General features: G+C 48.7%; 2 protein-coding genes across 4 annotated transcripts in view; both read left to right on the plus strand.

Annotated features, from left to right (window-relative positions):
• Window positions 1-21788, plus strand: part of HDAC8 (histone deacetylase 8) — a 43415-nt gene extending 21627 nt beyond the window's left edge. For 2 of the 3 annotated variants that reach the window (XR_003398390.1, XR_003398391.1), the window contains 3 exons: window positions 10439-10598; window positions 13815-13920; window positions 20732-21788. Coding sequence is in view for 1 of the 3 variants with exons in the window: in XM_026848384.1 (XP_026704185.1) it covers window positions 13815-13920; window positions 20732-20754 (129 nt within the window). In the remaining 2 variants the exon portion in view is untranslated. The remainder of the gene's footprint in view (window positions 1-10438; window positions 10599-13814; window positions 13921-20731) is intronic. The other variant, XM_026848384.1, reaches the window with a different exon arrangement.
• Window positions 21789-23295: 1507 nt separating this feature from the next.
• The window catches only part of RPS4X (ribosomal protein S4 X-linked), a 4396-nt gene continuing 3910 nt past the window's right edge, over window positions 23296-23781 (plus strand). Inside the window, exon 1 of the mRNA XM_026848798.1 lies at window positions 23296-23340. Within this exon, the coding sequence (XP_026704599.1) occupies window positions 23296-23340 (45 nt within the window). The remainder of the gene's footprint in view (window positions 23341-23781) is intronic.

Raw genomic sequence — 23781 nt, forward strand, 5'->3', positions numbered from 1 at the left:
GGGGGGGGGGGGGAGTCATCTGTCTGCTCAAATCGCTCTTTAGGATGTGCACATACTTTTGCCAAGAAAGAACCAGGCTTTCCTCCAGGCTTTAAATTTTAGCCCTGCTTTCATTGACTTACAGAAAGTACCAGGTGCAGCTCTGAAGCTTTCCTGACCAGCAGCAGTTTTGCCGCGGGCCCTGGGGTCAGGTGCTGTTCATGGTCACATACAAGCTGTCTCAGTTCCAGTGCTGGTGCTTTTAAAGTCTGGAGTGAGGCTGGACAGCTGGTTTGAGGGACACAATCTAGACTGAATTAGAGTGGAAATAACTGTAGTTTCATGATAGGTCTCAAAACTGCAGATCAGTGTTACTGACCCTACAGAAACAAACCTGCACGTGCAAAGCAGTTCAAGTAGTGACTACAGAGGAGAACTTTGGATCTAAGGATCTCGCAGAGCAGCATGCATGAGAAAGTAAAGCATTTGTGTGGATTGAAACTGGAAATTCATAATTATAGAGACAGGTGATTACAGATAGGAGATGCTTTTTGAGAGGTGTCATGCTTAAATATGATCCTTTAACTGGGTTTCTGCAGAAACAGGTTTTAAACAAGACTGGATCTTTTGTATATGTGGAAAATGAAAAGTGTGGGTCCCTCTGTAGGAATTAACTGCATGGTTAACTGGTGGTTAGGTTTTGCCTGTTTGTTGTTGCTCTGAACATTTTATTTGTTTGTTGTGATAGTAATTCCTGCACCTAGTGCCCTGAAGGAAGAGCAGTGTGGGAATGAGTTGATTGCAGGATATCACAAGGTGCACAATGGGGTCCTGTGTGCTCTGGCTACTCCTTCTCAAAGGAATTTGTATCCCCTCCTGGGCTGGCCAGCACTTGGGCTGTAGAGCAGGGCTGGCTGCGGGTTGTGGTGCTGCTGGTGGCCAGCCTGTTTGGGTTCCCCTTGCAGTGAAACAGTGCTTGTGGTTTTGTTTCCGGAGATGAGATGAGCTGCTCAGAGTTTACCCTTGGAGAAATAAGTTCCTGGAGATCCACCCAGCCTGCCTCTTGGAGCTGTGGGGCAGCACTTGAGGAGGAATGAGCTGGAGGGAGGAGACATGTGGGCTGCCTTGGGTGAAGCCGTCACCAGGTGTGGCTGTTCCTGCTTGCGCACCTATAGGAGAATATTTATGGCAGGCTCAGAAAACCAAGTGCTTGCTGTGAGCATACATCTTGACTCGTGCACCGTGGGGAGGGTTTAGCAGGAATCACCTCTAGGGTGGTGACATTAGCCAACAAAGCAGCTGGTGAGGATCAGGAGCATAGCTGCAGTGCTTACTGAAGGCCAGGTGAAGTGGCTGGAGCGGTGGTTCATCAGAGCTAGAGAGCTCTTGGGGGAATGGAGTTTGCTGGAGCTGAATCAGGAACATCAGAAATCCACAGTGCTCTGCTAGGATATACATCAAGTCCACAAAGAATGCATGGAGACACTGGTATATGAGAAGCTGTCTGATTATTTTAAAGCCTGTGGCCATGTGCTTCATCAAAGGTAGTAATGTAGCCTTGGTGATAGTGACCTTGGTAATAAGAAATAGCCTTGGTACATGAGTTGAATGGTTCTGGATCGATACCAGCTAAAAGATGGTGATATTCATGTTGGTAAGAAGGGAGCAGCAGCCTACCTTTGGGGAATCTGTGTCTCTTTTGGGATCTGGAAGAAGTGGGTAAGCAAACTTCTGCAAGGTTCAGAGCCCCAGGGGCAGGGCCCCTCCATTACCAGGTGGAAGTGGTGAGGTTGTGTCTGAACTGCACCAGGTAAAGTACCCTGAGGCCTGGCCCTTAGATTGTCACACAAACTTCTTGTTACAGCTCTGCTCCTAAGTAGTGGAACAAATGGATGCATGTTCCCTGGCTTTGAGGCACTGATGAACAGCTAATTGAAAGGCACTGGGGAGGAGTGTTCCTTGTCAACAGGTTTATCCCATTATCTGCTACAGAGCCTGCTGGTGGTTGGGACTTCCTTGCAGCTAAAGGTGAGATTCTGGGCTGTAGTGTGTTACCCACGTGCATGCAACACCTGGCAGCTGTGTAGGGCTTGCACTGAGCCAAGGCATGAGCCAGCTGCCACGCTTGTGGTTTTGCCTGCAAGTGTCCACTGCGGGCTGCTTCACAGTCAGGAAGGTGTGTGTCCCTGGTTGGATGTGAAGTTTTTGCCTCTCCTAGAGGGGTGCCAGCTCACATCCTCTGGCAGGATATCAAGAGCTTCATTTCTAGCCTCACTAATGGCACCAGATGCTATTTTTCTTTTACGTTTATAATTCTGTTCTGAGATGTATTAAGCAGTTGATATCACGTGCCCTGGAAGCCAGAGCCACAGGCTGAGGCTTAGAGTTTTTCAGAGGATTTAATTTATCAGTTTTAAATTTTTCTTGCTTCTTCCCATCAGTGTTGGTCTGTGTTTTTAGCTCTTGAACCACAACCAAGAGCAACAATTCCTGAAACCAGCTGTCTTGAAAAGAGTATTGAAGGATTATCTTTGTTTTCTTTAATATAACTGATGCAGTTACCTGCCTCCTCCCTCCTCCTAAACTGGATTATTCCATAATGCTGAGCATAGTATTTTTTAGCCCAGGAGTAAGGGTCCCTCTCATGTTTTCATGTTGGATGTGGCAGGGCCATTTGTATTGAAATAGAGATGTCCAAACTTTGCCCACTGAAGGGTTAGGTTAGCAGCTTGCCCCAAGCCTGGGAAGCTGTGCCCAGCAGCTGTGGGGTACATCGGCCCATGTTTGCTCTCATGCTACTACACACAGCGTAACACTGAAGACAGTGCAGTGCAGCATGAGGTTCCAAATTGGCATCTGAATGTCTGCCATCCAAACCAGATGGAGTGTGTTTGCTTTGAAGGGCTTTGCTGGTCCATGGTGCTTGTGTGTAATCATGCTCTGACTTGGGTGTGCTAGATGAGGTGTTCATAAAGTCTCATTAGCCTTGTTTAGTCATTCCAAAAGCACTCACAAACCAGAGAATGTAGCATTAACAGATGTTGAGCAGGAACAGAGGAAGGAGGGCAGGGAGAGAAGGAATCCAGAGCATGAGACTGATGTCCCTGGGCATCTTAGTGGACCATGGGCATCTATAAGACTTAGGAGGAGCAGATGGGGTCACTTGGTTTGTTCAGCTTGGAGAAGAGAAGGCTGAGGGTCGACCTCATCGCCGTCTGCAACTTCCTCAAGAGCAGCAGTGGAGGGGGAGGTGCTGATCTCCCCTCTGTGGTGTCCAGCGATAGGACATGGGAAAGCAGAATGAAGCATCAGTAAACTTGCATAAATGATGTTGAGATCTTTTTGTAAGGTGTGATTTCTGTGGGATTTCCCAAATGTGCACTGTGAGTGAGGTGGTCTGACGGGTCCCGGCTCATCAGGCAGAGCAGTGTGCTCTCAGCCCCGGCCTTCTGCCCGCTGCGCTTCTGAAGGTTATTTACTGGGGAGGAGTTAAATGTCACTCTGTTTTGCACCCACCTGGGGAGATTTTGCCTCTCTATGGTCATGTGCTCCGGCTGCACTTGCAGGAATCAAGTGTTTTGTGTGAGATACCAACTGTGTATACCCAGGCAGCAGTGAGCCTGTGGCATGTTCAGTATTGGGGCCCCAGAATGGTGCTTGCAGCGTGTTTTTTGAGCATGATGTATTTGAGGAGGGAGGTGTTGGCAGCTAAATGAAAGAAACTGCCGGCCAGTGACCAGCACAGGGGGTGGTGATAATACAGAGCACTGCTAACTGTGGGAGGAGGTCCTGGGGCAGACGGAGTCCCTGTAGGCCAGTTTGTAAAGGTTTTAATTTTTGAATTCAATCTTTTATGCGCTTTTCGTGGCCAGGGATCAAAGAGGCAAGCTGTGTCCCTGCTAAGATAATGCAAACTGAACACAGGCACGTTCCTGAACTGCCCCTTCTCCCAGGGACCCCAGGAGGGTTAGGAGAAGCAGCAGCTCAGCCCTGTCAAGAGAACAAAAAGCACTTTGTACCTGCTAAACAACCTCCGCTCCACTCCCCACTCTACCAACAGCCCCCACTGCTCCCAGAAGTGAACAAACAGGAGGTCAGGCCTTTTTCAGGGGATGTGAGGGGCTTGGGGCAGGGAATGGGACAATTTGGATTTGGGGCAGGGAGAGGGAGTGGGGTGGGGTGAGGAGCTGTTACAAAGCCCTGGTTGTAAGTGAAACCCTTTTTTTGTTTCTCACCTGTGTGCTGGGGCATGTTCCACTGTCTGCTAGCCACTCGGTTGGTGTTGAGCTGGGTGCATGGCCAGGCAGACAGCGATTCCCAAAAGGCAACAGCTGTTCCACAGAGCTGAAGAGAATTCGGAAGTGGAGTTGAGCCCTCTAGCAAAAACCGTTTCCCCTTCGTAGCCCGCAAGAGCTTTCTTCCCAAACCATGCATCTGAGACTTTTTTTTCCACATGCTGAGAGAAACCATTGTGTCCTGGTTATGTCCACTGCAAGTGTTTCTCCCTTGGCCTGAACACCGGACTTTGCTTGCTTCACATGGTGCAGTGCTCTTAAATAGCATGGGAATGTGCTGTCTGGAGGATGGTACCTCCTTCACCATGTCAAGTGGTTGGTATTGTCCAGGAAGTTGTCTGTCTGTCTCCTCTCCTCCATGCCGCAGTAGCCGATAGATGCAGGGGTACAAGTATGAAGAACAGTGCCAACACAGTTTCTCTGGGTGCTCTTCCAGTTTTCTGTGATGTATGACCAAGACGTATCCTGCTGTGTCTGTATTTGTCCTGTTGGTAACATGTAAAGCTTGGTTTGTGAGAGGATTCAGCATTATTATGGTTCTTACACATTTAAGCCGGTCCTGGGGGCAGCACTTCTCCAAACCTGTCCTAGTCAAGTGAGATCCTAGGCAAAAAGAAGAGCGCAAGGCTAGCCACTGGCTGTGCACAGTGTGCTTTATGGGACTTGCTGAGTGCACACAGGAAAGGGGGTAGCTGCTTCTCCAGGGTGACACATTTGGGGCCATCCTCTTGGTTTCTGTAGTTCCTTGCTCTCCATCCAGTACTTGACAGGGCTGGACTGGCTGAGCCTCTGGCTTGGAGCAAGGTGGGGATGCCTGGTTATATGCCATGATGTGATCCAATGTGCACCTTGCATGGGGTAACACTAAAGGCAGAAGAACTAACTGTTCTTCATTAAAATCCTGCCTACCATAAATGAGGCAGAGGCATTACACCTGAGAGCCCACTCTGCCACCTTGGTTTGGGTTACCTGGAGCAAGTTCATCCACCTCATTGAACAAGGGTGATGGTTCCAGTGTTTGTAGCACTGAGGTTTCAGGTGATGCAAAGTTCTGTACCCCTGTAATGGATAGAATTCACGTGCAGATGGATAGTATCCATCTGCATCATTAGAGTTTTCTGTGTTCTGGATGCTCTTCAACAGTTAAGGAGTCATGGGTAGGTTATCCCTGCCCATTGTTCCCTAGCCTGTGTATTACAGCATGTAAGTCTCACTGTGTGGAGAAAATGTGGTAGGGTTTTTCTGTCTGAGAAGATTGCTAAAAGATACCTGTGAGGGGGGTATATTGGGCTAGTAATAGTTACCAGGATGTTCATTTTTAAAAGTAAATGAATTAGAAAATTGCCTGGCTCATGAAAACTGGACATGGGAAAAAATAATTACTTTTAGATACCAAAACTCTTTTCAAAGTAAACTGGCACCCGGTACAGGAACATTCCCTTTTGTTTATGCTCAAGGGCTTTATCTGGTTTGAGATAATGAAAGCAGTTGGGCTTCCACCACTTCCTTTAGGAAAATTTCCACTTTCAAAAAGATTTCCGTCACAGGAAATGCTCAGATTTCTGGTTGATTCTCTCAGTTTGGTTTTGTCCCAGTATCCCCAGTGCCACCAGGCTGTTCTTACCCAACTCACAGGGCTTAGACCTCCCAGATGGAGATTCCAGCAGCTCCTCTTGCAGTGTAAAAATTGGGTTCTTCCCATCCTTTCTTCCTTGGTAAAGTCTTTCTGGCTGACTTTCATTCTTATTGGAAACTGCATCTTTGGGTTTATAGCTTAAGCCTTTTTTATATTTTGAAATAAAATGGGAAAAAGTGCAGACATGCAGCAAACCTGTGAGTGATTTCTCCAGCTGATTTGCACTTGGTTGCTTGACAGTGGTTTGGGTCAGTGCCTGAATGTCTCTTAGAAGAGAAGAAAGTTGCATTTGGGGTTGCTGTTAATGTTGTCTCTGAGGTAGAAACAAATGCAACAATTTCTGGTTACTTGGTCCCATGTTCAGCTGAGGGTGTCTGACAGAATGGTTCTGTAATAAGATTACAGCAGCAATAAACACCTTCTTTGACATGGTTTCTGAAGACCACCCCAGCTTGGAGAGGAGAAAAATTGTTTTCAAAGAGTGGAAAACTGTTGAAGCTCAGCTGCAAAATCCCCTCTTGATCCAGTCTGGACTTGGGACTTAAGTAAATGCAAGTTCCTTTTAACATGGCAACACTGCCATGGGCAGGAGGAAGGAACCTTGCTGCAGTCAGACAGCTGCAGGCGATCTCTAGTGAAGCTGCCATCCTTCTTATTGTTTGTCCTGTTTTCCATGAGATCAGAAGCCGCAGCCACTCCCCAACAGTTGTAAGCTTGTCTTTGCTACAGCTAATGTTGTCTTTTAATTTAGATGCTGTCCCCAGCTGGCTCCTCTCTGCACAGACCAAACTGCCTGGTCCCGCTCTTGGGCTTTCAACTGAGGGTGCAGCCTGGTGGGTGGCTGCTTTACTCAAACCAGTAGCTCTTCCTTGTGTCCCTGGTCCTCCAAGGTCTTGTCACTTGTGGAGGAAGAACAGTCAACTGGAAATATGGCCAGCTGGATCTGTTTACTCATCAGCAGGAAATTAATAAACAGCTGAGGCTGATAAACTAGTGAAGCTGTAAAAAGGCTGGTCTTTGTGTTGGATGTGATGGTTAGAGCTTGGGACCAGGAAGGGCCATCTGGGAAAATGCTGTTACTTGCTCATTTACAGGGGGCATGTGGAGCCTAAGCATGTGAAAGCCGGTGTGTGTCTTCCCAACTCTTGTTGTAACAACTCCATCCTCCACCACTGCTATGTTCCAGCCTTTGTGTGTGTTGATATATGCCTGGTGAATCTATTCCCTTTGACATGGGAACCCCAGATGGTTGACAAAACATGGGAGAGTCCATGCCAGGTACCTGTGTACCACTCACATTGGAGCTTCCTGTGGTTCAGCACATTGCTCTGTCTTCCTGTGAGGGATGGATGGCACAGGCTTTGGTGTGCACAAGAGCAGGAGGTTGAGATCTACCCTTGAATGGATGTGCAAGTCCTGTCTTGAGGCCATCATGTGACAGCTTGTACTGGATTGTGTGGTGCTTCTTCCTGAGGAAAGTGTTCCTCCAGGGCAGGGGAACTCCTGGTTCTCAGGAGCACTGAAACAAATCTGATTTCTGATGAAAGCTGCGAGGTACATACAGATACCAGTCTCTCCTGGAAGTCTGTTGCTGAACTCTGCCTTTGGGACAGGGCACCATCAGAAATCTCCATGTCCAATGGCATGTGCACATAGGCCTTTAGCAGAGGGAGGTGCCTCTGTAATAAGGCAACTACGAGAGATGCTGGTGCGTGAGGTCTGGGGAGAGGTCACTGCAGAGAGTGCAGTGAGAGTGTGCTGATGTAGCTCCCTGTGCAGATGCTGATGAGGAAAAAAATCTCAGCCCTGGCTTCCTGAGACCTTTATGATGTTTGAGGTCATAAAAACCTGGCTTCTTGTGCCACTGCTTGCCAACCTCTTCGCAATGAAGAGCTGCATGTGAGCATGGCCTTACATGCTAAACATCCTGGTGACAATGGTGGAGGTTTGATTTGGGGCTCTTAACTCCAGGATGCTGTGGGAGTGCTTGTCTGGGTGTTTGGTGGGTGGCTACGTGAAGAAGGCAAATTCCATCAAGCAATATAGTGCCCAGGCTGCTGGTGTCCTCCGCCACCCCTCGAGTGTGTCTGTGTGTTGTGCAGTGCATCTAGGGATCTCCTCCTGCCTGGCTGCATTTCAACTTGGATGTGGGGATGGCTGCGTGTCCTCTGGCTTCCTCTGAAGCATGTCAAGTCTTGGCTCTGTTTAAAAAGCATCAGAATGAACCAGGAAAGCCTTGTGTAAACTAAAGCAGGCTTTATACCCCTCCACATCCATAAAATGGGCTGTTGCCTTGTGGAGGGTTTGAACAAAGTTAGGATGAAGTTTCCATTTTTCACCTTTGCCAAGGGAAAAGGCTCCCAGCCATTGGACAGGTTCACTGGTGGGTGCAGGCAGGGTGTGCAGTTCAGTGTTTCTACCAGCTGCCTCGGGTACAGATGTGAATGTACATACCAGCCAACTGAGCGCTCTGGGAAGCAACTTGCTGCCCTTGAATTCTTGTGCTTTCTATGAGAGGACCTGAATCTTTTAAAGTCAAATGGCTCTTGGCAAGCTGCCTTTAGAAGGGATAAGCCAGCTTGGGAATTGACGTCCAAAGCCATAAAGGACTTTTTTTGCTGTCTGGCTTCTCTTCATGCTTTGCTTTACAACAAAGCTATCTGGAAGACCAGTCTTTGCTGGTCACAGTTGTCAGAGCAGAAGATAGTAACATGGTCAATGTCAAATACGGTTTTTGGAGGACACAGTTTGGAATAATACTTGTACACCATCCTTGGGAGATGTAGCCCATCTTGCTCTGCCATTTACTGACCTTAAAATACACTTTCTATCTTTTCTAGCAGGCTCATCTTGTATCGGAGCGTGACAGAGAGCAGTCAGATGCCTGGCAGTGTTTTTCCATTGCCTTATTCCAGAGCCTGGATGAGGCACTTTCTCATGTGATGTTCACATCTGGATTTTTGACTTGACAAGTTAGTTGAAACCTTAAGGACCTCAGATTTTCAGGGACAGGAGTGTGTTACTATGTATTAAATATGTGGCCCTTCACTTTGATGGGAATTATTCTGTTCCCTTCTCTCACCCCATGAGTTGTTGCATTTAGAGAAGGCTTTTTTTCCCCTCTTAGATGGAACTAGTCAAAGGTAACTCACCTTGCCCCTAGTGTAAATTCTCGGCTAGCACTTTGTGGGGACAGCCTGTTTCTCTGTGATTAAGACTGAGATGTCCTCATCTTGCATTAATGCTTCAGAGCTTCCTAACAGAAACTCCCGGAGAAGCTACAGCTGACTGTTTTTGCATATTTTTAAAGTCTTTCTTATCATTGTATTTTACCCTCTATAATATCTTCATGAGATCCTCCAGGCTGCCTGCATTGTGCTGTTGGGATCATTTGGCATATTTAAGGTAAATTGGTGGAAGCAGATTTGGCAGAGGGAAAAGTCATGAAGGGTGGAGAATTGATTTGGAGGCCAGTGGGTATGAAATATTTACACAGCTATGAGATAATTTGAAGGAGAAACAGCATGTGCTTTCTGTGTATGTGTATGTTTGTATTTCTGCACACACATGGCTGACATCTTTTTGTCAGACTCACAGGTATTTTTTTCTGCTGCTTCTGGCAAAGAACCACTAATGGTTTAATAGCTTATCAGCGCCTGTGCATAGAAACAAAGGTTGGTACTTCCTGATTTTGTGTTTTGTTTGCTTTAAATAGGAATTCCCATTCTGATTAACATGAAACCTGGAAACTGAGCTGTCAGAGCAGTCAGCTTTTTGAGATCAGTGCAGAATTCCTGACTGTGAGCAGCTTGAAGGCAATCCAGGTGCTGCTTTCCTGCTGTACAACCCCAGGGCTCTGCTAACCTCCTCAAGGAAACTTGTGAGTGCATGGCCTGGGACAGATCATTTCTGAAGTACCTTGCTGTGAAGTGGCTAGGTCGTGCTTCTCTTAAAGTGCTTCTCTCCATTGGCCAGGTTTGGTGGATTTTTTTCAGTGATGATGGGCCAAATTCTAACCAGTTATATTCAACACTTTGCTTCTCTTCCAGCATGGAGGGGTTTGGGGATGTTCTTAACAGCTCCAGGTCTTGGAATCAAGTTACTCTGAAAGAAAGTCAACATTCAGAATCACAGAGGTCTTTTGGTCATTCTTTTTTGTTCATGAGTTTGTAGAGAAGGGTTTGAAAACAAGACAGCTCTGGCCTTGAGATCTAGAAAGCATTTGACTGAGCAGCAGTGTAATGATGTTTAAATAGTGTTAGGATGTCTGGAAGGGCTGACATAACAATTTCTTTGAACATCCAGTGCTGATGGTGCAGTAGATCATGGTCCACTTCTATAAGATGCCTGATTTTTTGCTAATTTGCATAGTACTTGTCAGATCTGGCATTATTCAATAGAAAATATCCTTCCTCTTTAAGAACATTATTGGGTTTTCCTTTTTTTAAATTATTTCTTCTCTTTGCCTTTTCCTTTCTCTTTCTCACCCTTTTTTCTGGCCTCTATGCCTACTGTTTTCTTCTTCCAGCACTTCTTTCCCTGCAGCCATTCCACATTCCCATCTCCTGAACCTCTTTCAGACCATCTTTCAGACCAGCAAAGCACTCGACAGTTGTGCTACTACAGTGGGCACTGCCCCTTTGTCTGGGACACCCTGCTGATGCCAGGGAAGACATTTGCAGTGCCAGGTATGCTTCCCTCTGGTTTAAATTTCAGCTCCTTTTGGCCTGCTCAGGGCTTTAGGATTGTGTATCGAACTTTTGTGATTCTCTCAGTTTTGGCATGCCTGAGTTTTAAAAGGGAGTGGTTGTGAGTTTCCAGGTGAACTGCTGATTAAGGAAAGGATTTTTAGCTTTCCTTGTGAGTCTTGGTTCTCAACACTTTTTTTCATCCCTGTAAATTACATGTTTTTTCTGGGATGAAAAATATATATTTTCCTCTGCTACAAATAAATGGATGAGTGAGTAGTGTAGGCATTTTGTTGCTGAAGCATGAGCTTGCCTGCTTGTAACATCCTCGTTGTTCTGAGAGATGAAGAAACAGAATGGTTTTTCTGAAGCACTGAAAACCACCTCTTGAATCCCCTCCAGGCTGCAAGAGACTGGATGCAAGGTGCTTGTACAAATGGCTCTTTTGTACTATCTTCAGAAATATTGAGGCTTAAGCCTCCCACCTCAAAAAGAAAATTGCTGTTATTGGGGGGTTTTGATGGATTTGCCTCTCTGGGTCCCTGTGGTGGGTCAGAACTTAGCCAGTTCTCAGATGCTGCTTGTTGCTTTTATCAATCCATGACCAGCTGAAAGAATTTATTTTGTTAGTGCTTACTCAGGTACAAGAAGCACTCCTAGCTTGTGGCAGTGAGAGGGGATCCTGTCCTTACCTGCCTGGCTGTCCTGCTGCCGGCACAAGGCAGCAGAAGTGGGCATGGGGCTCCTGCTGCTGCCCCTGTGACCTGACAGTTTGTGTCTCAGTCTGTGACCTGTGGTGACTGGACATGTGTTTTTCTCCTGCAACCTGCACAGGAACCTGTGGCAGAGGGGTAGGAAGCTGTTTGCTTCAAAGCACCTGCATCAGAGCTCTTGGATAACCCCGTTCAGGATTTACCAGGCTTGCCCTGATGACCTGCTTTCTGGTGAATGGTGTAAAAACCAGTCAGCCCCAAGCAATTCTACGTGCCTGCGCTCAGCAGCCCATCCTGAGGGACTCAGCACATGGAGCTGCTCTACATCATATTAGTATTTTGGTATTATTTAATACCAAAAACTTCTCAACTGCCCTAGACCACATCAGTGGAAAAGTCCAGGTATTTTTGCCCTTTAACTTAGACTTTGAAAAACAGTTGCACAAAACTGTATTGATGCTCTGTTTCACTTGATGCTACAGAAATTAGAGGATGGGGAAGTGCAAAATGATGCCATCGTCAGGATTAACTGTGCCTCGTTGGAGGTGCTAGATCCATGGTGCATAGTCTGCTGTGCCACTGCCTGTGTAACTAGGTTGTGCATCCGAGACCAGTTACAGAGGTGTGCGTTTTCCATGTGCTCTTTCATGGATGCTGCAGTCAAGGTTTTGATGTGTTTCCCTTTTTTTCTTTTTTTCTGCAAATAAGCCATCTTGCTTGGTTTGTGAAGCCAGGGGGCTTTGCCAGTGGAGCCTGTGTGCTCTGGGAGTAGCTGTCTCCTGCTCACACTACAAGAGCAAACTCAGACCAGAGCAGAGCCCAGCTCTCAATGAGCGCTTCCCAGAACATGTTGGCTGCTTCTGCTGTGGCCGTTTTCAGTCTTTCTAAGCAGGACAAATGCCAGTGTTCTCATCTCGTGTCAGTATTTCAGCAGGGGCTTTCCAAAGCCCTCTCTGGGCAGAGGTGAAGGAAAATGTAGATTACTTAAGTGAAATGTGAAAATAGTCTGCTTGGAAAATAGTGCAGAGAAGCTCAGAAGAAAGAGGCCTAGCCTGCTAGTTAGCTAAGCATGTGCTCCCATGATACAGCTGGGTAGGGCTCCCATTCAGGCTGGCTCTGGATCCATCTCTGACCTGAACAGTCATGGTGATTTTTTTAATGAGCTAAGAGCAGCCACAATATACTGCAGCTTCCTGCTGCTCCACGTTGGTTTGGGGGACGGGTGGGATCTCATTCTCACAACATTGAAAGTATAGATCAAAACCCTGAGTCACTAAAAAGGAATTCTTTTTTCTGTTTTTTACATCATCTGGCTGGGGCTACAGTGACCCAGCAGTGTACAAATGAGCTGGTGCAGCTGTCAAAATCTGTCTTTTATTCCCTTTCCAGTGGAGTATTGTGTTGGCCCACAAAAAAGTCTGGCAGGCAGCAGGGCAGGCAGTGTGTTGACAGCTGACCGAGCTGCCTTGCCCATTCTGTGTCGATAGCTGATGTACTTACAGAGTGGGCAGCTCCTGACCGTTGCAGGCTGGTAAACCCAGCATGATTTCAGGTTTGCTTTCAAATGCTGGACTGGAACCTGCAGCATTTAGGAGCCACTTCATTTTCCCCATCAGTACCGGCATATTGAGGTCTGCTTGGAGAAGCCCTCGTTTCCCCTCCTAGTGCAGAGATGTTGGTCTTGGGTTGCCAGATCTGCCACCTCTGATCTCACCCTTAAAGAAAAACCCCAGTCCTGTGCATCGTTAATCACTTGGGAGACTATAATGCTGTGAATTTCTCTCTCTTTGGTACAAGAGCTTTAAGTCTGGACGAGCTTTCCATGGGATGAAGTTCTCCAGAAGTAGCAACAGGACAGGTTGTAACTTCATTTTTGGCTTAATTTTTAACCCTGGTGTGTCTGTTTCTTTGCACAGTGCTGCATGCTTGTGAAATAGAACAGCTGGCAATAATTGGTGATTCTGTGATGTGGGGTAGAGCCCATGAGCTGCAGACTTTCTTCTTCAGGCTCAGCTGCACACTATGGGAGTAGTTAGCAGGGAAAGACACATTGTTAACCTTGAAGCACACTGAATTTTCAACTTCTAGATGTTTCACAGTCGTGTCGGTGCAGCATTCTGCAAGGGAGGATGAGGAGCTGAAAAGAAGGATATCTGATAGGCAGCATTTGAATTTTGTTCATTAAAAAATCAGGTCTGCAGGTACCCGTGTATAAAATGAGTGTCAACAGCTTTCCCAAATAAAGCATTGGGATAAACATTTGACTGCTTTTGGCTGCGGCACTGAGCTCTTCTTCCCAAGCCCTTGAACTGGTAGCAGTTGCAGACTCCAGGTGAGCACAGACACTGCAAAAGCACTTCTTCGGTGTAGTTAAGCTACATGTGCCTCTCAGATGGAGAAAATGTTTTTGCCTTTTTACAAACAGGTACCCATGGGCTGCCCTCCCTCCAGCCTCAGCCAGCCAGAGACCTCTCTGCTGACTCTCCTCTCCTCTTCCCTGCAGTTCTTCACAGAGTACGGTCCTGATTACGTGCTGGAGATCACACCAAGCTGCAGACCAGATCGCAATGAGCCACAGAGAATTCAGGAAATTCTTAACTCTATCAAAGGTGAGTTGTCCAAGCCAACGCTCTTGCCTCAGGCTTACAGTCTCTAGAGAGGACTTCAGGAAAGCTCTTTGGAGTCATTCTCAGTGGCTGGAAATATGAACCACTTTCACTTGACTGCTCATCATGTACAGTGTCTTCTGTCTCCTGCTTCACTTGGGATTTTCAGTGATAGCACATCAGCTCAGAGCTGTGGTCCCTGTTAGTGAAAGTTGCCATTCCCTTTCCTTGGGCTGGGCAGAGGAGCACGAGACCTTGTCCTTATTAGAATAGTAGAACACCCCGGGTTGTAAGAGATCATCTGGTCCAAACTTTCATAGGAAGGGGAGCCTAGATGAGATTATCTAGCATCCTGTCCAGTCACATCTTGAAAACCTTTAGCAATAGGGATTCTACCACGTACCTGGGGAGGTTGTTCCCAATGATTGACTGATCTCACTAAAAAATTTCTCATAACAAGATGAAACCTCTCCTGGTGCAGCTCATACCTGTTGCCCCTTGTCTTCTCCATGTGGCTCCTTGTGAAGAGAGAGCCTCTGTGCTATCTGTAGCTGCCCTTCAAGTACTGGAATACTGTGACGAGGTCCCCCTGAGCCTTCTCTTCTCCCTGGAGAAGAGACCCACTCCATCAGCTTTTCCTGATAGGGCAAGTTCTTCAGCCCTTTGATCATTTTCATGGCCCTCCTTTGGATCCTGCACAGTCTGTCCATGTCTTTTTTTTTTTTGGTTTGTGGGGACCAGAACTGGACACAGTACTCCAGGTTCAGCTGACAAAGTACTCAGTAGAGTGGGATGATCCTGTCTCTCTCCCTGCTAGTAATGCCCCTGCAGATGCTGCCCAAGATCCTATTTTCTGTCGTTGCTGCAGCAGCGCACTGCTGGATCATGTTCAGCTTGCTGTCCACTGGGCCCCCCAGGTCCCAGCCTGAACTGGGCTCTTTGGTCCCAGGTGCAGGACCTTGCCCTTGTCTTTGTTAAACTTTATACTATTCTTGTTAGCCCACTCTTCTGGCTTGCCCAGGTCTCTCTAAGATGGTTCTCCCTTCTGATGTGTCCACCTCAACACCCAGTTTGGTGTCATCAGCAAACTTGGGGAGGTTGCTTTCAATCCCGTTATCCAGATTGTTTATGAAGATATTGAATAGTGTGAGTCCCGGTATCAATCCCTGGGGGACTCACTTGTGACAGGCTGCCAGTCTGAGTAAAAACTATTGGTCAGCACCTGTGTGGTGCCTGTGAGCCAATTCCCTCCCTACCCACTTTGTAGACCACCTATCCAATTTGCATCTTGCCAATTTGCCTGGGAGGAGGCTTGGGAAACAGTGTCAGATGCTTTGCTTGAAATCCAGGTAAACAACATCCACTGCTGTCCCTGTGTTAACAGAAGATGTTCTTTTGTTGTAGATGACCAGATCAGCCTGGCATGATGACATGATTTGCTCTTGGTAAATCCATGCTGGCTTTTCCCAGTCACCTTCTTCATTTGATTTGTAATAGTTTCTAGAACTTGTTCCATGACTTTCCCAAGGATTGAGATAAAACTGATGTGCCTGTAGTTGTCTGGGTCCTCTTTTGGGCCCTCTATGTAGATGGGTGTGATAGTCACCCTCTTCCAGAAATCAGGGATATTCCCTGATCTCCATGATTTTTCAAATACTATAGACAGTGGCCTTGCAACAACATCAGCCGCTTCTCTGAACGTAGATTTCTGTGGGCTGAACCTTTGCAAGACGTCACAGACCACCCATCCCTGCTGGTGGATGGGCACATGAGTTGTCATAGGTACATGTTTCTGTGATCTGAGGTCCCCAACCTCTGCCAGTAAAGACAGAGGTGGGGAAGGTATTGAGAACCTCTGCCTTGTCAGTATTATTAATAATCGTTTTGCCTGCCCTTGTTAGCAACAGGCCTCTCTGGGCTTCTGCTTACTGCTCACATATCTGAAGAACCAATTCTTCTTGGGTTAACTTCATCATGTTTAATAAAAATGTCACTGAATGCAAGGGTGGTTACTAAAGTCAGGAGGGTATGTAGCTCATTACGGGAAGGTAGGCACAGTAGGTATATCTGTAAATGTACAGTAAATATGTCTATAAATCTGCATTTCTAAGAGAAGCATGGCAGTTGATTTTATATATACTTTTCCTGGTATCTTTACTCAGCTTCTTGGATTTGGTGGTTTGGGGGCTTCCCAAGCCAGGCATTGTTGCTGGATGCACATTAGAGATCCATCAAGGAACCTGTCCTCCATTAATTCTGTTCCCTTTCCAGTCTTATTTAGACTTTGAGTGTCCACAGTAATGAGTGTCATGGTTGGCGTGTGGAAAACTACTCTTTTCTGTAAAACTCAGTGTTGGGTAATTTCACTGAGTGCCAGCTTGTTCTTGTAAATGAGAAACAGCAAGTAACTAGTTCCTATTCACCTTCCCAATGTCAATCTGTGATTTCAGAAATCTGTGTTGCACTTCCATCATCATCTCTTTTCCAAGCTGAAGAGCCTTAGTCTGCTTCATCTCTATAAGCAACACCTCTTCATCTGGGCCCAGCAGCAGTTTTATAAACCCTCAGAACTTGCTACAGTTCCCAAAGTTGAAATAAGAAAGATGTCCCAGATCCTTTTAGGAGAAAAATAGGAGTTTCTTGTTCATTATTTTTTAAGTGCCAGAGTACCTAGCTAATAACAGCATTACACCAAGAACTGAGACTCTTGAGGCAAAGTTGGAAATGTATCAAGTCTGAGTACCACTGAGACTTCACATCCACTGATTTTGAAAAAGGAAATAAAGAGCAAAGGATTCTTAAAAATCAGTTAGCTGGATCTTTACAGGGGACCTATTCTCAGCATCTCACACAGAGATCACACAAGATGGTGGAGCAGGTTGGCATGGCAGCAGTGCCTGGCAAACACCTCTTGGTACAAAGCAGTGGGCACACATCTGCACTGGGCATTGAGAAAAGATTGCAGGGTCCACTGTCTTGGTAGGGCTGAAAGCAATTTGTTAGAAAGGGGCTCCTGCAAAGTCAAGAGGATATTGCTGCCAGCTCAGCAGAGCATTGTCCTGGGGATGGCCACTGCTGTGGAAATCCACTGTGCAGGGGACAAGGAATTGCTGCTAGGCTTTGAACAACTTCATCTAGTGAAAGATGTCCCTGCCCATGGCAGGAAGATTGGACTTAGATGGTCTTCAAAGGTACCTCCCAACCCAGATCCTTCTGTCATTCTGTAGTTTATTGGATGAGATGAAACGCTTGCTGGATGTGGTTGTGGATGTCATCAGCCTCAGACACATGTGCCCACACAGAGGCTTCCTACAGAGGAGGGCAGCGACTTACACTAGACAGAAAGAGCTGGAGGTGTGAGCCCAGGTCCCAGCCTGAGTGCAGGGAATGTTCCATGGCTGGGATTACCCTGTCAATAAGAGAAATCTCTTGGTGGACTGCCTGGAGCTGGGAGTTAACATTTGGATGCAGGAGGACCTGGAGGCTCTATAGGGCTGAATAAGAAGCAGATGCTTCCAGGGGGATATGTTCCAGCTGCTAGATGCATGGTTTTCATTCCCTTTTGTACCACAGTGTCTGAGTTCAGGAGAGGAGACCTCACATATTTAGCCCTTCCCTGCACCATGGCTAGCTTTTTGGTTCCCCAGCCTCTCCAGTCCCCAGCCCAGTTTTGACTCCTAGAAATGCTTCCCAGTTACTGACAGTCCCATTACCACAGCTTGGTGAGCTACCACTTCCCACGCATACACACATCACCCGTTACAAGCCTGACATAGATTATTTTACTTTTGTCTGCCTCTTTGTTTTAAATCACCATTTGTTTCATCAAAGTTCAAGTCCTGCATGTTTCTGCCATAAGCTCATGTCTTCCTCCTGCGTGCAAGTTTGGTTGGAGTTTGTCAGTTAGAGAGTGGACTCTGCAATGCAAAAATAGCTCTGGCACAAGTCTTTTCTTTGAGGTGGTGCTTTGCCCTGGAGCAGAGTTCTGATCCTTTGCTCCCAGGAGAGCATGGGTGCTCCAACTCAATGGAAGCAAGTCAGCAAACAGGAATGTCTTCTAGTGCTTAGAGATGAATAGAAGGCAAGGGGTTAGACTCCGTGCTTACTGAAGTGGGCTCGTAACATGGCACCCTACCTGCATCACGTTCAGGCAGTTATCCCCAAGCCTGTGTGAGGAACTGCAGCCTGGGAGGAGGTGCAAACCTGCAGAACAGTCTGTGCCCATCCTTTAGAGAGGGATGACTTCAGTGGGGGTCTGTTGAAACGCTTCTTTGGGAACATTTGATCCACTGCCTGATAGCAACTGCTGCATTTTGTTACAGCTCCCCCACTCCTTTTCTCTGCTATGCATGATGATTTTTGTTCCTGTCTTTGTCACATTGCAAAAGACTAGTCCTTCTCTTTACTGTCGTCTGTCAAAGTGCTACCTGAGGCATGAGGCAGTTATAAACCCTGATCCCTACTGGTACTTGACTTATGGGCTCCCAGGGCAGTTGCAGCTTAACTAGAACCCCTCTCTTCCGCTGTCAGACCCCACCAGACTGTCTCAGGAGCAGGAAGGCTTGGAAATTCATGCCCTTCCCAGTGTCCCTTCAACATCAGACCTGGGAGAGGACCAGGGTCCCCAAGCACTGGGAGCAGGAAGGGGAGAGGAGCAGGTTGTGGGTTGTGCTCTGCCTGGATGACTCTCTTGCACCCTTGAGTGACACTTCCAGCTCAGCTCACAGCCACTTCTCCTGGGAACTGAACGCATTTGTTGAGGAGCTGCAATGCCATGGCCACTGCAAGGGCCGGATCTGATGGGAATGTGTGTCTTGTGTCTAGGAAGGCTTCTATGCATATGGAAGGCAATGGATTTAGTAGCTATGGATTTGTAGGGGAGGGAGGCAGACAGGTGGATCCCAGACATCTCTGTCTTCCCTGATAGTACCTCTCAAAGGAGCCAGCTGTGTGCTTGGGGACCAGCTGACATGAGCATGATCTGTGCCCCAGACAGGCTGCTTGTCTGCTTGGGAAGGGGTTTGAGACCCCAAGTTTGGTCAGCCTTGCGCTCAGTGCTCGCCTAGGCCATGCTGCATCTGTCTTCCCCTGTGGTGGCCGGGATGCCTCCCATGCAGATCCAGACCTGTGGGCGAGCACCCAAATGCTTCCCAGCCAGCGTCACATGCAGGAAGCTCAGGCACTGAATAGTGGAATTCCCTATGTCATGTCACCTGCTGAGAGGAAAACTCATGCCTAGGAGAGAGAGGAGAAACCCTGTTCCTCCCTTCCCAGCCACCACGGAGAGGCTGGTCCAAGAGCCCAGTGCTTTCCAGGACTGATTTACCCTGCAGTGAGTTTTGCACTGAACTTTGCAGTGGCAGTGCCAGAGGCAGCAGGAACATGTGGGGCAAGGAGGGTCCATCCTCCTCGGTAGTGAAACAGTGATGGATGGAGCAAGGTGGAACTGCAGCCCCTACCCCAGGCTGTGCAAGGGAATGTGGCACTGCCAGCACTGGGGAACAGGCCTGCTGGGCATGGGGCAGGGTGATGGACAGACTGACAGCAGTAGAGCCATGGCTTCTGCTCTTAACTTTTGACTCCCAGTGTTGCTTTGCTGCCTGCTTGGCTGTGCTGGCAGCTGCTGGGCTTTCCATCCCCTCTTGCTCCAGCAACAGTGACCCCAGCTGCCATGCAGAGCAGCTAGTGTGAGTGCGGAGCATCTGGTCCCCCAGCACACAGGGAAAGTCTTTATCATCTGCCTGGGATATGAACCACCACGTCTAAAGGGAAATTGTGGGTGGGGAGGCAGCAGGGAGAGGACAGGAACTGCTAACCCAGCCTGCAGGCTCTCTTTAGCACGCTTAGCTGCTCCAGAATTGAGGGTCAGCTGCCAAGTGCTTTGCCCGGGGTCCTGCAAAACACCAGCTACTCTTTTATTTCAGGCCTAACGAGAGACCCTGGTCTGCATTTGGCAGAAGTGTGTGTAGCATCCCTGGGATGGTTCCTGTGGCACTGATATCCCTCCATTAGCCCTTGGGGCAGAACCAGGGCCGCATCACACTTCAGAGCTGCATAAAGGGCTGGGGCTTGCCTGAGAGCAAAGGAAGATGCTTCCCCACCTGATTTCCATGCATTTCCTCAGGAGCTGGGGCAATCCTCTAGCCAGGCAGGTGGCTGAAAGCTGCTGGAGTCCAGGGCAGGCAGCTGGGTGAGCCCTGCCAGCTCCTGCCAGCCTTGTTCGATGCTCTTGCCCATCTGTCTTGTCCCTGTCCCCAGGAGGAGCTGGGGGCAGCAAGACAGAGCTCAGCAGCCCTTTTCACTCTGTCTGCGTTGTGATGTGTTGGTGTTAGAAGCAGAGTAGGAGTGGGTGGGTGGGAGATGTGACAGCTGTGGATGGCCTGGGGTGTTTGTTCCCAAGCACAGGCCAGTCCTAGGGAATCGGCTTCTCTCCTGACCTGTCCGAGAGGGGAGGAGGAACAGCATCGCTCCGGAGCTGGGAGGGAGGGATCTATGCTGTGCACTCCTGGCAGCACATCCAGCCTGGAGGAAGGACGAGGCAAAAGGAAGTGAGCGAGTGCTCCTCTGCTGCTGGCCCATGAGTCCCAAACCAGCGATCACCGTGCAGGAGAGACTCATACGGAAGCGGTGGCAGGGCCTCCCTTTGGTGGTTCCCGAAGTCTGGCTCAGAGGAGGGCAGCAAGGGACCGGCGGGGATTCCTGTATCGCTGCCCGGTCCATCAGGTGTAGGGGTGTCACCCCTGCCCCTTGCCAGGCTGCTCTGTCAGGCTGAAGTATCAGTGGAAATACGTTTTCTGCCTTCTTTTATTTGCAGGGAATCTGAAGCATGTTGTTTAGCGGAGAAGGAAGGCTCAGGTTTCCACAAGAGCATTTCCCATGGGGAAGACGGCGTGTTTATGTGAGCAGCTGGTGAAATTTGTAGCTGTGGGGGAAATTTGGAAGAAATTACTGTTGGTTGGTTGATTTTTTTTCTCTTTAAAGAAGAAAAGCTGCTGCACACCATGAGCACCATGGCTCTCCCCAGGCAGGAGTGTGGGCCCTCCAGCCACAGCCTTCCAGTGCTGGCAGAGCCTTCCTTGCTCCTTTCCGTTTCCTTTTTTAACACCACAGAGTTTATTCTCACAACTGGTTTTAAATGTTTTTTAAGAGAGGGGCTGCTCAGAGCTGTGGACCCTCCCCAGCTGGAACCCAGTGCCACATTGCCTTCCTGGCAGGAGCATGGCCTCTGAGCTGCCCACCCGGGGAGCGGTGCCAAGGGCCAGCTGGGGCCTGGGGCACAGGCTCTGCCTCTTTCCCACAGAAAGGCACAGCCATTGTGTTTTTAACTGGGAATTTTTTTAAAATAAAGAATTTGAAATACTCCTCCAGCCCCTTCCTTTCTTCCTGCGCCCATCCTGCCTAGCCAGTGCTCTTTTCCACAGCACTTCACATGTTCAGCGGAGGTCCAGCCAGCGCTGAAAAGCAAAGATCTGCAGTTGTTTGCAACGGTCCTTTCCAGCCTCCCTAAGGCAGCACAGACACCACCCCCCTCGCCTGGGGTGATGGGTGGGCTCCTGAAATCCTGTGTGGAGGGGACAGACCCTGGGGATGCTCTCCCGTGTCCAGGGAGGTGCAGGGCAGGGTGCAGCTCCTCCAGTGCCCCATGAGAGCTCCCACTCAGCATCTCAGCAAGGAGACAGGTACACAAATACCTGGGGCAGGTCCCTCCTGGAGCCCCGGGCCATGGAGTCCGGCCTCTGCTGCCCTTGTCCCCTCCTTCACCTGGCCCACGGAGCTTTTATTTGTGCTGTTTCTTTTTAAAGAGGTCCAGTCGCCGTGGGAAAGCATATTTCCTGTTGCTTTAATTAGATTACGCTGGAATAAATAGCAAGACGAGGGGACTCCCAGCCTGGCCTGGCTTTGTTTTGATTTCTTGTTTTTCACTGTCGATCCAAGCAACAGGAAATTCAGCATGGAAGGAGTTCAACTGGATGTGGCTCCCATGTCCCTGCAGAGCGACTCCTGACCCCCTCCCTGCTTCCCCCCCCATGTGCCCCCAGCGCCTGCTGCGGTGGGCTGGGGGGAGACCGACCCTGTGTGGTGACCATGGGCTGGAGGCTGCTTCTGCCACCGGTGTGAGCAGAGATGTCAGCCCTGGGGGTGGTTCAGCCCGGAGAAAAGAGAGGTGTGAGAGGGCAGAGGAGCCGGCTGGCTGCCCCGTCCAACCCACCTTGAGGCCCCACGAGCACTGACCCTGCAGCAGGCACTGCTGGCCCTGTGAGCTGCTGCAGGAACACCACCAGGAGAACAAATAAACAATAGGAAACCCTCCGGGCGTCAAACATTGTGGCACTAAAAGGGGTTTAGGTGAGGTGCAGGGAGGGCTGCGTCCGGGGATGGGATGGCAGGTTGCCCTCCACAGACAGCTGGGGAAACTGGAGCACGGGGTAAAGCGCCCCCTCCGCCATCTCCATCCACATCCCTGAATGCGAAGAGACAAGTGGAGCTCGGCTCGGTGCAAAGCAAGAAAAGTGCAAAAGGTGGGATAAAGGCTCAGGGGGTACCCCCAGTGCCCCCTCAACCAACCCTCTCACACCCAAATCCCCCTTCAGCCCGCTGAGAGCACCAGCCCCCTTCCTGCCCCCCCCGCGGATAGGTGTTACAAGTGTGTCCCAGCCTGGACTGGGGAAACGGGGGGGAGGGAGGTACCTGGATGGGGTGACTTGGCGGGTCCCAGCCTGAACGGGGAGGACCTGGAGGCTCTATAGGGCTGAATAAGAAGCAGATGCTTCCAGGGGGATATGTTCCAGCCGCTAGATGCATGGTTTTCATTCCCTTTTGTACCACAGTGTCTGAGTTCAGGAGAGGAGAGCTCACATATTTAGCCCTTCCCTGCACCATGGCTAGCTTTTTGGTTCCCCAGCCTCTCCAGTCCCCAGCCCAGTTTTGACTCCTAGAAATGCTTCCCAGTTACTGACAGTCCCATTACCACAGCTTGGTGAGCTACCACTTCCCACGCATACACACATCACCCGTTACAAGCCTGACATAGATTATTTTACTTTTGTCTGCCTCTTTGTTTTAAATCACCATTTGTTTCATCAAAGTTCAAGTCCTGCATGTTTCTGCCATAAGCTCATGTCTTCCTCCTGCGTGCAAGTTTGGTTGGAGTTTGTCAGTTAGAGAGTGGACTCTGCAATGCAAAAATAGCTCTGGCACAAGTCTTTTCTTTGAGGTGGTGCTTTGCCCTGGAGCAGAGTTCTGATCCTTTGCTCCCAGGAGAGCATGGGTGCTCCAACTCAATGGAAGCAAGTCAGCAAACAGGAATGTCTTCTAGTGCTTAGAGATGAATAGAAGGCAAGGGGTTAGACTCCGTGCTTACTGAAGTGGGCTCGTAACATGGCACCCTACCTGCATCACGTTCAGGCAGTTATCCCCAAGCCTGTGTGAGGAACTGCAGCCTGGGAGGAGGTGCAAACCTGCAGAACAGTCTGTGCCCATCCTTTAGAGAGGGATGACTTCAGTGGGGGTCTGTTGAAACGCTTCTTTGGGAACATTTGATCCACTGCCTGATAGCAACTGCTGCGTTTTGTTACAGCTCCCCCACTCCTTTTCTCTGCTATGCATGATGATTTTTGTTCCTGTCTTTGTCACATTGCAAAAGACTAGTCCTTCTCTTTACTGTCGTCTGTCAAAGTGCTACCTGAGGCATGAGGCAGTTATAAACCCTGATCCCTACTGGTACTTGACTTATGGGCTCCCAGGGCAGTTGCAGCTTAACTAGAACCCCTCTCTTCCGCTGTCAGACCCCACCAGACTGTCTCAGGAGCAGGAAGGCTTGGAAATTCATGCCCTTCCCAGTGTCCCTTCAACATCAGACCTGGG

Source organism: Athene cunicularia (assembly GCF_003259725.1).
Source record: "Athene cunicularia isolate RWA chromosome 4 unlocalized genomic scaffold, athCun1 chr4_part3, whole genome shotgun sequence".
NCBI lineage: Eukaryota > Metazoa > Chordata > Aves > Strigiformes > Strigidae > Athene > Athene cunicularia.